The sequence below is a fragment of the Mastomys coucha genome, unplaced genomic scaffold (genome assembly GCF_008632895.1).
Source record: "Mastomys coucha isolate ucsf_1 unplaced genomic scaffold, UCSF_Mcou_1 pScaffold5, whole genome shotgun sequence".
Classification (NCBI taxonomy): domain Eukaryota; kingdom Metazoa; phylum Chordata; class Mammalia; order Rodentia; family Muridae; genus Mastomys; species Mastomys coucha.
This window is the reverse complement of record NW_022196911.1, coordinates 66,469,611-66,483,125: the sequence shown is the minus strand read 5'-3', so window position 1 is coordinate 66,483,125 and position 13,515 is coordinate 66,469,611. Positions and strand designations below refer to the sequence as shown.

The 13,515-nt window shown below is 43.0% G+C and overlaps 1 protein-coding gene across 1 annotated transcript in view; it reads left to right on the top strand.

The window, feature by feature from the left end:
- Positions 1-2,982: 2,982 nt before the first annotated feature.
- LOC116078493 (NACHT, LRR and PYD domains-containing protein 1b allele 2-like) overlaps positions 2,983-13,515 on the top strand; it is a 52,189-nt gene continuing 41,656 nt past the window's right edge. Inside the window, exon 1 of the mRNA XM_031353740.1 lies at positions 2,983-3,133. Coding sequence (XP_031209600.1) covers positions 2,983-3,133 — 151 coding nt within the window. The remainder of the gene's footprint in view (positions 3,134-13,515) is intronic.

Here is a 13,515-nt window from a genome sequence, read left to right as displayed (position 1 = left end):
CCCTGAACAAAGTAAGCCCAAGACAACTCATCAGTCCTGTCCACTCTCAGAGTGAGGAGCTAGCCAGGTGGTGACCTAACCCAGGCAGGGGCAAGAGTGAGCCCTAGACAACCACCAGTCTGATGCCATGGGTCATGGACAGGGAACTAGCCTGAGATGACCACCGGTCTGCATGGTGCAAGCCTGCAGGCAGCATGAGGAGCAGACCATGCCAAATATGATCCCTGTCCAGAGCCGTAAAGCATAGGCCGGGAATTGAACTCCTGAGAACAACCCTGACACCACCCCAGACACTCAAATCCCTCATGCCACTAAGAGGAGCAAGTAAGTGGTGGAGAAATGTAAGAGAAAGAGAAACAGAAGGATGTGGGCACAATGAAGGGAGGCAGAACTGGAGACTTGAGGGTAGTGTGTAACAGCCTGATGTGAGTAGCCTGGGACCATGATGAGGTTCTGTCCAGTGCTGCCTCAGGGGGAACATCAGGATCTATGGTAGTTCAGCAGCAGGGATCAATTACCACCAAATTCCAGACAGAAATCTCTGGTCTGGGATACTGTCCAGGGACATCCTGATGTCTGAGTGCTGCATAGAATTGGCCCCACCCTTCTCCTGGGCCTCAGGGAGAACAAACCCTGGCGGTATCAGAACAGGAGAACTGAATTTGCCCCTCTCGAGAACAGGCCCCAAACATTGTTGGTATTGTGGTTGTGCAGTCCCAGGGGTACGCGTATGGAAAAGTTAGCCATGCCACTGTCTCCCCTAGGGTGGCATGAATGGGGGACTGATTCTCCTTTTCCCCTTCCAACTCTTCCCTCACCATCTTAAGCAGACAGGAAACCTGGCCCTGTGTTCATGAGAGCTGGAGAACTGGCTGTGCTCCAGCACTAGGGAAAAGGGCCAACACCTGGCCTTGGAGCATGATACAGATACCAGACATATTGGGAGCAAAGGTGAGCTGGCCCTGAGGGTGTGAGGTGGCCCTGAACTTGTCTGCCTTGCATCAGCTTAGGAAAAGGAGAGATCCCCTTCCCTCTCCTTACCCCTATAACCAGCAAGAGAACTGGCTCTGTGGTTACACATGGGGGTCCACTTGCATATGAAAATGCACACCTACCACACAACTACAGAAAAAGAATATGGTGTTGGTGAGAATCAAAACCTGAATGTGGCATTTAGGAGACTTCGGGTGTCAAAAAATAAATAAATACACTGGGTTTGTGACCTAAGGAACACTTACTGAAAATGAACAGCATGTAGCTGGGCAGGCAGCAGAGAAGGAGAGGAAGGAGAGGAAGCAAAGACATCCAGTGCACAAATCTGGGGACATCCAGGAGCTATTGCTGACCTGATAGCTTATGGCAAACCTCAAGTCCTACATGAATGGAGGAGGGAACTGAGCCCAGACATGAGTCCTGCAGGCAGGCAGGCAGGGCTTCTCCAAACCCACACGAAACTCTCCAGCCTGACGCTTCCAGCTCAGGCATCTGCAGAGACTTAGCAGGAAGTAACCTGAATAATCTTCAGCTTACATCTGCGCAGGCTCTCTGACTCCTGTCTTCCTGGTAAAGGTCCAGAGTCTCTTTCACTTTTGAAGAACAGTTCCCTAGCTGAGGAACCTTATTCAAGGACACACACTGCAGTGGACCCCGTGCAAGAGTAGGGTGAGTAGTGGGATCCAGATTCCATCAGACCACTTAGTTGTGGGAAGAGAAGGGCTGACCTCACTCCACTAAGGAGTATGTGGCAGACATGGGGAGTTTGTCCTGAAAACCAGGGCCCAGGGCCCCAGCTTCTGCTTGGAGAGTTTGCACACTGGATCAGCTCGGATGGGTGGTAGACTGCTGGATTCAAACTGTCTGGTTCATGTGCCTTCTCCTGTCATAGCCTATCCAGCACTGAATATGCAGGAATAAGTGTCTTGAATGATGAGATACTCAGAGGGAGAACCAGAGATGAGATATATATTAAGTATCATCTATGCTTATTTACAGGGGGTGGTGTAGGAGAGCCAAGGTCCCCAGAGAGCTAAGTTAGACAAAGTTAATGAAGAAAACACAGGGTACCTGAACACCTTAGGATTGATAACCATAGCTCTCTGACTTGGCTATTTCCTTTGATTTCTCCATTTCTCTGTGTCCTCATACATCAGTTTTACCCTGTCCTTTAATGTCCTCCTGGATATTATCACTGGCCTTGCTCAGTCCACATTAGGACAGTGGCTGCCCTGGCTAGGTGGCCTACTGGGTGCCCTCTGCTCCATCACATTGCACAGTTCACAGCCTCCTGTCTAATACCTATAAACAGCAGCAATTACATGACCAATCCAGCAGAGCAGATCAAGTTAAAAATCTCTTGAAGCCCATGAAGTCCACCCACAACGTACACACCCCTTAAGTCCTAGGCACAGAATGGAGCCACCTCCATCATCCCCCTCTCACAGAAACCAATCAATAAGAGATTATACCACTCATTCCTTTCATCTGTCCCTAGAGTGAGTTAAATAGCCTTAGTGACCTAAAGGAAGAACCTTAGACAAGCTAAGAAACCCCCAACTCAGTATAACGTTAAGCACCCCTGCCTTCAGAAAAAAACAACACAGCAGCTAGAACATGCACCGGCATCATTCAGCTGTGAAATGTTAAAGAACATGGCCACTGTTAAACACTCCTGTCCTAGAGTTCCCTCTTCTGCCCTATGAAGCCCAAGGCCCTGCACTTGGACATACAGTACACACTCCCCCGGAGACACTTGTGTCTTTCAATTGTTCTGATCAAAGGCCCATCTGACCCTGTAGAGGTCTGTCTGCTTTCTTTTATTACCAGGTCCCCTCTATTAGTTCTGATCAAACACCCATTCCCAGAGCAGAAATATCTGGCAGAGACAAGAAGCCACTGGTCTCCTGCTTGCAACAGTAGAAGAGAGTCTTGAAGCAATAGGAGCACAAACTGCTCAGAGAAGCAGTATCCGTGGGCTCTACCACTATGGAAGAATCTCAGTGCAAGCAGAAAAGTAACACAAAGGTGGCTCAGCATGAAGGTCAAGATCGCGAGGACCTCATCTCCAAACTAAAGGAAGATACAATCGCGACGATGATGAAGCGCAGACCCAAGCCAAAGAGGTTCCTTATGGCTGGTAAGTACACTGGGAACCCTAGCTCATCACTCTGTGACCCCTTCATCACCACTCAACCCTCCTGACAAGATTTCCAGGGGCAAACTAGCCTCCTTTCAAGAGTTCACAGGCCCAGGAGAGGCCTGAACAAGAAGGCTTTAAGAAGCCCCTAACTGAACTCTAGAGAACACTCTATTCTACAGAAGTACATGTTCAGGTTCATGTGGTGTTCAAAGCCCCTTGGAAGGAGCACCCTGAAGATGTAATGGGGAGAATCAGGCATGCAGAGGTCTCTAAGAAGGTATTCATAGGGGCCAAGGCAGCTCTTGAGAAGAACAATTAGTGACACCAACATTAAAAGCCCAGACTTTAGAGTTCCAATCCTCCTCAATGTATCCATCTGAGAAAGGGGAAGATGAACAGCTGTCTCCTTAGACTGTAGCAGTTGAGTGATAATCCATGTCAAATATTAAACAGTCTGATATTCAATAATTGCTCAATAATTCTAAGTCAAAGACCATGCAATTGCTACTGTTATTATAGTGTACAAACCTAAAAGACAGACACTCAGAACCCCATATGGGGGAGTTGAGGTTCAGAAAGGAATGGAGACTCACATAGAGGACCAGAGTAGAGCCAGGAGAGGTGTATGAACTTCATGGTTCCAAAGCAGGACTGTTACACAGCAGCACCTGTGAATGCCTCATTGTCCCCATGTGAGCATGGAGAAGGGTATAAGGGTAAACATGAAGGACCCCAGCAGTTCTTCCAGTTTCCCACCTCTTGCTTCTCTGACCAACACACTACCACTGTCTCCTTTCTTAGGACATTCTTCCCCATTACTCAGACCCACAAAAAACAGAGAGAAAGAGAGAAAGAAAGAAAGAAAGAAAGAAAGAAAGAAAGAAAGAAAGAAAGAAAGAAAGAAAGAAAGAGAAAGAAAGGAAGGAAGGAAGGAAGGAAGGAAGGAAGGAAGGAAGCAAGGAAGGAAGGAAGGAAGAAAGAGAGAATAAAGAAAACGATAAAGAAAGAATAAAGTAAGAGAGAGATTAAGAGGAAGAAAAGAAGAAAAAACCCTCAACATGCAGGTCCCTACCTTACACAGCTCATTAAAACTGCCAAGCTCAGATCATGAGTCTGGGAGACATTTTCAGATATTAAAAGAGAAACTAATTGAAAGCTAACAAGTCTGGTTGTAGAATAAAAGATTAACTAGCCTGAGAGCTGTGGATGGAACTTTGAACCACATAGATGTGGCTCACATGTGAGCACCCACCCCCACCCCTGTATGGGGAACTGGGACAAGAAATTCAAATTCAAGGCCAGAACACCATGGTGGACTGCTAAGAGTCAAAGGCTGGCAATGATCCTCCTTGCTCTGCAGTGGTGAATTTGCATTTACAGGTGGGGAAACTGGAACCCATGAGGGACAGCAGCGAGCCTAGCCCAACTGGCACCCAGGGCTCAACTCAGAATCTCAGTTGGCACTGAAAATCCTGGGAGTCATGGAGGTCCTGAAGTTCCAAGAAGGTCTTGTCTATTTAGATGGACATGAGAAGAGGGTCTCCTCCTGCCTCAGCTTCAGCCAGTTTCTTCTACTGAGTTCCTTTATTTCATTTGTGCTTACACAGATCCCCTTGCCTCCTCCTCTTCTTGAGGATCAAAGTAGCCATCTCTCTCCAGTGTACAAGGTCTAGAGAGGTTAACTTGTTCAGGCTTACAGCACATAGAGACAGACATGGGGCGGGGATCTAGAACAATCAGGGCCTAAGGAGTGACTGTCTCCTCCTCCATCTGCTGCTGCTCTGTGAAAGTCCTGCCTACACCCAACCCTTATCTGTGAAGGTCCTATCTATACCCAACACAAAGTCCATTCTTCCCACCACAACTTGAGCTGGAGGAACCTCAGTTCTCAGCGAGTCTGACCTACACAGTAAGATCTATTAAAGTTAGTGCCCAGGAATACTAGTGGCTTATCGTGTTATTGTTTATACAGGAAAGGCTCACAGATCAAGAACAGTCCATCTATGTACAAAGGCCAGAGAAACAAGGATTGACACAGCTGCTCACGAGTGTTTAGTTGGGAAACAGACAAATGAATGCTGCCGTTCAGATCAATTGTCTTTTTCATTCAGTCCAGAACTCCAGCGCTAGGAATGGTGACACCTACAATCAGGTGTACCTACCTCAGTTAACCTAACCTGTCCCTCACAAACCTGCCCAGGGACATTTGTGCTGGGTGCTTCTAGATCCTGTGACATTGACAATGCTAGCCCTGGAATTACTGCGCAGGATCATTGTAAGAGTTCAAAGTGTAAGTGTCATAAGTGATGTAGGAGTTCTGTAACTAGATGCTTCCTCCCTGTCCTTTCTCACTGGGAGACCTATGCACTCCTTCTCCAAGCTTTTTGAGTCCTAAAACACCAGGCTATGAGTTTCCAGGCCAACTCACCCAATCTTTCAATATCAGAGGGGGTGACTGAGGGATGGAATCCTCAATCCAACCCATCACTAGCAATAAAGAAGGGGTAAGTTGACCTCTGTCTGGAAGTTTAAACTCACTGCCCAAGTGAGATGAGCTCCTTGGGGGTGACACAAAGACATGGGCAAAGTGCACAGCAAGAACCCAAGAACTGGAGAGCCCTGGTCAGCACCCTAGAAATCCTGCCCCAGGAGTCTCACTGTTGGGCCTCCCCCACTGCTCCCAGGAGGCCCTTGGTGTTAAGGGTAGTGTCTTCCATCATGAGAACACAACCTGGCTTTTTGAACAGGGAACTGGCAAAAAGGAGATTCCATTATGACAAAATTCCCCATCACTCAAGTGGCCAAGGGGTTTACCAGATGTTTGCTGAGCACATCGCTCATGCCTGGCCCCATACCAGGGCTTCACTTACATCACACTCACACTTAATCTCACAGCAAACCTTGAGAGAGAGACTACTACTGTCCCACCTTGGGGACAGGAGGAGCAAGGCTTAGGGAGGTAAGGCTCACAGTTGAAGATCTGGGGCTTTGCCTTCACTGCCACGATTCACAAACACTTTGTAAAAACACATTTATTAATTAATTGGATTAGTACTTTTTCACTTTTTATTTATTATTTTCTCTCCCAACACATTCTGGCTACATCCTCCTCAGACTCCGTTTCCCCTAATTCCTTCCTACACCTCCCCAACTCCCTCCCAATCCAATCTTCCTCCATTTCTCTTCAGAGAGGAATAAGCTTCCCAGGATTATCAACTGAACACAGCAAAACAAGATGCAATGAAAACAGGCACCATCCCTCATATCAAGGATGAACAAGGCAAGCCAATAGGAAGATCAGGGATCCAAAAACAGACAATATTCAAAGATACTTCTTCTCCCATTGTTAATAGTCCCAGAAAAATACCAAACTAAGGAACCATGCATGTATGCAGAGGACCTAGTGCAGACCCAGGCAGTCTTCACTTCAGTCTCTATGAGTCCCTAAAAGCCTGAATTAGTTGACTGTATTCCACAGGCTGTATTTTTCTGTTGTCCTTCAACCCTCAAGCACCTACCATCCCTGCTTTCCCTCTTCCAAAGGGTTCCAAGCTCCACCTAGAAGTCCTGCACATACAGTCTCACTTATGAGCTATGGCACTGCTCCCAGGAGGCCCTTGGAATTAAGGGCAGTGTCTTTGTCCTTATGTTTGCCCTTGGGACTCTGCATCTTCTCCCATCAGCTTCAGGAGGAAGACTCTCTGATGGTGATGGAGCTAGACACCAATCTCTGAGTACAGCAGAATATCATTAGGAATCATTTCATTGTTTTTCAGTCATGTTTGGTCCTACCCTAGGTCTCTGGGCCATCCAGTCTCTAGTTCCTGCCCATCACAGCCCTCTAGGCAAGGGCTTTTGGCTAGGGCTTCAAGTTAGAACATACATTGATTGGCTACTCCCTGAAGCATATTTTACATATAGGGCAGCTTGTGGGTAAAAGGATTTGTGGGTGAGTTGACTTCCCAATCCCACAACTGGAAGCCTTTCCTAGTTATGGAAAAGGAATAGTACAGGCTCTATATTCACCAATACTAAGAAACCAATTAATTCCTCTGGCTTCCTCTCTCCGTCTTCATATCAGTCTTCTGGGTATATGCCCAGAAGTGATATAGCTGGATCCTCAGGTAGTACTATGTCCAATTTTCTGAGGAACCGCCAGACTGATTTCCAGAGTGGTTGCACCTGCTTGCAATCCCACCAGCAATGGAAGAGTGTTCTTCTTTCTCCACATCTTTGCCAACATGTACTGTCACCTGAGTTTTTCAACTTAGCCATTCTGACTGGTGTGAGGTGGAATCTCAGGGTTGTTTTGATTTGCATCTCCCTGATGACTAAGGATATTGAGCATTTCTTTAGGTTCTTCTCAGCCCTTCAAGTTTCCTCTGTTGAGAATTCTGTTTAACTCTGCTCCCCATTTTTTAATAGAGTTATTTGGTTCTCTGGAGTCTAACTTCTTGAGTTCTTTGTATATATTGGATATTAGCCATCTATCAGATGTAGGATTGGCAAAGATCTTTTCTCAAATCTGTTGGTTGATGTTTTGTCCTATTGACAGTGTCTTTGCCTTACAAAAGCTTTGCAATTTTTGCCCATTCTTGATCTTAGAGCATAAGCCATTGGTGTTCTGTTCAGGAACTTTTCCCCTGTGCCCATGTGTTCAAGTCTTTTCCCCACTTTCTTTCTACTAGTTTCAGATTATCTAGTTTTATATGGAGGTCCTTGATCCACTTGAACTTGAGCTTTGTACTGGGATTTAAGAATGGATCAATTTGCATTCTTCTACATGTTGACTGGCAGCTGTACCAGCACCATTTGTTAAAAATGCTGTCTTTTTTCCACTGGATGGTTCTAGCTCCTTTGTCAAAGATCAAGTGACCATAGGTGTATGGGTTCATTTCTGGGTCTTCAATTCTATTCCATTGATCCACCTGCTGTCACTGTACCAATACCATGCAGTTTTTATCACTGTTGCTCTGTAGAACAGTTTGAGGTGCAGTATGCTGATTCCCCCAGAAGTTCTTTTATTATTGAGAACAGTTTTCACTATCTTGGGTTTTTTGTTATGCCAAATGAATTTGAGAACTTCTCTTTCTAACTCTATGAAGAATTGAGTTGGAATTTTGATGGGGATTGCATTGAATCTGTAGATTGCTTTTTGTAAGATGGCCATTTTTACTACATTAATCCTGCCAATCCATTAGCATGAAAGATCTTTCTTTCTAGCTTCTGAGGTCTTCTTTGATTTCTTTCTTTAGAGACTTGAAGTTCTTGTCATACAGATCTTTCACTTGTTTGGTTAGAGTCACACCAAGATACTTGATGTTGTTTGTGGTTATTGTGAGAAGTGTCATTTCCCTAATTTCTTTCTCAGCCTGTTTATCCTTTGAGTATAGGAAGGCTAGTGATTTGTTTGAGTTAATTTTATATCCAATGACTTTGCTGAAGTTGTTTATCAGCTGTAAGAGTTCTCTGATGGAGTTTTTGGGGTCACTTAAATATACAATCATATCATCTAGAAATAGTAATATCTGACTTCTTTCCGATTTGTATTCCTTTGACCTCCTTTGTTGTCTAATTGCTCTAGCTAGAACTTCAAGTACTATATTCAATAGATAGGGAGAGAGAGGGCAGACTTGTCAAGTCCCTGATTTTAGTGAGATTGCTTCCAGTTTCTCTCCATGTAATTTGATGTTGGCTACTGGTTTGCTATATATTGCTTTTACTATGTTTAGGTATGAGCCTTGAATTCCTGATCTTTCCAAGACTTTTAACATGAGGGGATGTTGAATTTTTGTCAAATGCTTTTTCAGCATCTAATGAAATGATCATGTGGGTTTTATCTTTGAGTTTGTTTATATAGTGGATTACATTGATGAATTCCATATATTGAACTATCTCTGCATCCTTGCTATGAAGTCTACTTGATCATGGTGAGTGATCATTTTGGTGTGCTCTTGGATTCAGTTTGCCAGAATTTGATTGAGTATTTTTGCATCGATATTCATAAGGGAAATTAGTCTGAAATTTTCTTTCTTTGTTGGGTCTTTGTGAGGTTTTGAGATCAGTGTAACTATGGTTTCATAGAACGAACTGGGTAGTGTTCTTTCTATTTCTATTTTGTGGAATAGTTTGAAAAGTGTTGATATTAGGTTTTCTTTGAAGGTCTGATAGAATTCTGCACTAAACCCATCTGGTCCTGGGCTTTTTTTGGCTGGGAGACTTTAATGACTGTTTCTATTTCTTTCGGGGTTATAAGACTATTTAGATGGTTTATCTGATCCTGATTTAACTTAGGTATTTGGCATCTGTGTAGAAAAATTGTCCATTTCATCAAGATTTTTCAGTTTTGTTGAATATAGACTTTTGTGGTAGAGTCTGATGATTTTTTGATTTCCTCAGTCTCTGTTGTTATATCTCCCTTTTCATTTCTGATTTTGTTAATTTGGAAACTGACTCTGTGCCCTTTGGTTAGTCTGGCTAAGGGTTAATTTATCTTGTTGATTTTCTCAAAATAACAGCTCCTGGTTTTGCGGACTCTTTGTTTAGTTGTTTTTGTTTCTACATGGTTGATTTCAACCCTGAGTTTGAGTATTTCCTGCCATCTATGCCTCTTGGGTGTATTTGCTTCTTTTCGTTCTAGAGCTTTAAGCTGCTAGTGTAAGCTTTCTCCAGTTTCTTTTTGGAGGCACTCAGAGCTATGAGTTTTCCTCTTAGCACTGCTTTTATTGTGTTCCATAAGTTTGGATATGTTGTACATTCCTTTTCATTAAATTCTAAAACGGCTTTAATTTCTTTATTTATTTCTTCCCTGACCAAGTTATGATTGAGTAGAGAGTTGTTCAGCTTCCATGTGTATGTGGGCTTTCTGTTGTTTTTTTGATATTGAAGACCAGCCTTAATCCGTATTTTTTTCTTTTTTAAGGTTTTATTGCATTATGAGGAGAAAAGTTACATGATTTCAACTTATCTGACTTTGTTAACTTTTAAAACATATTGTAAGTAAATAGAATTGAATCACATTCTTGTTTCCCCTTTTTACCCCAACTCCTCCCAGAGACTCCCCCTTCAATACCTACAATATCTTTTTTGTCATATTCTTTAACATTTATAAAATATTATAACAATAAAAATGACTATTATAAAAGTTGTTTGATATAAAACAACAATCAATTTAACAGTCTTATGTAGATGCTTGTCTATAACAATACTGAAAATACATGTTTTTCTCAATACAAATTTTAAATAACTCCAAACATATTAACTGTATGTATTTCAAAAGAGTACATCACTACTAGTATTTTCTTAAATGAACATAAATATATAAAGTCTTTTTGTTTGTTTGTTTGTTTGTTTTGTATTTAGTAGAGCTTAAAATCTTGGCTCTTACTGTGGTACAAGCCCAAAATTAGAACAATTTTTAGACACTGAATTTCATTGTAATAAGGATGTACTTCAATGACCCTCACATCACCAAGTGGTGGTCTTACCTGTGCTCGAAGGTGTGTGGGCTCTCCTGGGATACCAGCTCTCACCTGGTGGTATTTGTGTATGTAGAGCTGTAGCACAGGATCACTTCCATGTGCAGATGGAAACCAGAAGGCTCCTGTCCCAGGCTCCTCCTCTGTTCCTGTGCCCTAAGAGTTCTGGGAGAGTCCCTCTGAGCAGCAATGGTAGTTTTTACCTGCGCTCAAAGGCTTGTCCACACTCCTGAGAGGCCAGCTCTCTCCAGGCCCTATTTGGGTATGGAGCCCTGTGGCAGAGGATCAGCTCTGGGTGCAAACAGAAACTGGCCAAATCACAGTTTTTAAATCATTGTTGTTTTTTTCAGCACTGTGTTCTTGTTCTCTTGCACAGCACTTGGGCTCCTACCATCTTTGAGTTCATTCTCCTCAAGTGCATTGAGCTCTTTGTCTCTGACTTCTTTAAACTCCCTAACTCTCCTAGGTCTATGATTACCACTAAGTTCCATGTCCTGGTTCATCTTGGTAATTCTCACTGGAGACCAAGTGGGAAGTAGGAAATATTGCCTTGACTTTTCTTCTTGTTATTGCAATGAGAACTGGGCATATGGGTTTTATTCTCTTGTTGTTGTTCTAGGTCTGACGTGGACATACCAAGTTGTACTGACACACAGGATGTACTACCCAGCCTGAACATGGGATTAAGAAGGGTGCAGTTGGACTGGTCCAGCCTGGGCTGGAATCCTGCTTGTAGGACCTGGGATGGGTATGGTGGTTAGCAAGGGTGCAATCATGGCAGGGGCAGTCAGACTCACCAGGCTGAGCCTGAGCACAGGGTGAGCATGGAGAATAGATGTGACTCCTATAGCCATGATTTTACCAGAGTTGTCCAATGGCTGTGACAGGGAGCAAACAGAGAATGTGTAGTTTGAAAGTTTGTCTCTGTGCCATGTGACTGGGAGAGTGCTATGATCTAGTGAGTGCCAAAGAGAGAAGAACCTGGATGTCATGATCCCTCTGAAGCAACTGCAGGACTATCAGGATTGGATGCTTAAGGTATGGGGGTTGGCTATGACAGAGAGTCCAGGTAGATTATTTGTTTCCACACCACCTGGATTAGACAAAGTGTAACTGGAGTCACAAGTGGAGGGGAGAGTAAAAAGGAGATCAGGATCACTGTCAGCAGCTGTGAGTAACCACAGTGGAGGGGTGCTGTGTCTGGTTCTGCAGATCAAGAATACATTTGTTGGTTTGTTTTTTTTTTGAAAACTTCATACTTTATTATACTGTATCTTGATCATATCCATTCCTAACTCCCCAAAAACACTCTCCAGCACATACCCTCTGACTTTCATGTCCTTTCCCTTTTTGGTGTGTTGATGTTATCATTGGTGTTGATTTATCTGCTACTCATTATTTTTTTATTTAAACCTCTCACACCAATTAATTCTGCCTGGGAGCATATTGACTGATCTTGTTTGCTTACACTTATGCATATCTTACACAAGCAACTCTATCTGTGTTGAGTTCATGAGTACAGCAGTCATGTAACGTTCAGAAAAGCACATCTCACTGCATTCCTTCCTGTCCTCCCACTCTTTAATTATTTCTGCCAATTCATTTGAGGTGTTCCCAGAGCCTTCATAAACTCACTTTCATATCCCAGTTAGGACCAAGTACTCAACACACATTTATTCAGAATTTTGATTCTGAGACTCTATGTTAATTGATGAGCACTACACAAAAAAGCTTATTTGAACAATGTTGAGGTTAGTCTGTGAGTGTAAACATAATCAGAAGGCAGTTTAACAATATGTCCATTTAGCAAAACAACAGTACTAGATCCTCTCCTAGGGCCTATGACCTCCTATGCCATGGGCTTTAGATCACATTTACAGTACAAGGTATAAATTCCCTCCAGTGGAATTCTAATCTAGTCAGAAATTCCTCAATAGTAATCATAGAACAGTTGGTTATCCTATAATCTTCATGCAACTATTAGACTAGTGAGCATGACTTCCCTAGCAAGTCAATATTATACCATTCAAGCTCAACACCAAAGATTAATTCCAGTGATGGCTTTTCTCCCCAAGTGGTTTCATACCATATCATAGTACTATGAAATCCAGCCAGCATATACAAAATGTCACGAATGTTCCAACTTGGTCCCTTTAACTCCTGTAACAAAAAATATGTGGTGTCTTCAGCCACAGAGTCTAACTCTAGTTCTTTTAGAATATAAAAAACAACAGCAATAGGCCTCTTTGTCTTTGGAGTCTCTGCTTCCTCAATGACCTGTAAGTCTTTGGCAGATATTCCATTCTTGGCACTGGGACTTAAATTTAGTAACTCATTCCTCTGAAGATTGCAAGCTCATTGCTCAATAGCCTATATTTATTAAGCTATATTTTTTTATTTTTTTAAACTTTTATTGCATTATGATGAGAAAAGTTACATAATTTCAATTTATGTGAATTTGTTAACATTTAAAAACATATTTTAGGTATATGCCCAGGAGTGGTATAGCTGGGTCCTCCAGTAGTACTATGTCCAATTTCCGGAGGAGCCACCAAACTGATTTCCAGAGTGGTTGTACCAGTTTGCAATCCCACCAGCAATGAAGTAATGTTCCTCTTTCTCCACAACCTCTCCAGCATCTGCTGTCACCTGAGTTTTTTATCCTAGCCATTCTGACTGGTGTGAGGTGGAATCTCAGGGTTGTTTTGATTTGCATTTCCCTGATGACTAAAGATGTTGAACACTTATTTAGGTGCTTCTCAGCCATTCGGTGTTCCTCAGTTGAGAATTCTTTGTTTAGCTCTGTACCCCATGTTTTAATAGGGTTATTTGTCTCTCTGGAGTCTAACTTCTTGAGTTCTTTGTATACCTTGGATATTAGCCCTCTATCAGATATAGGGT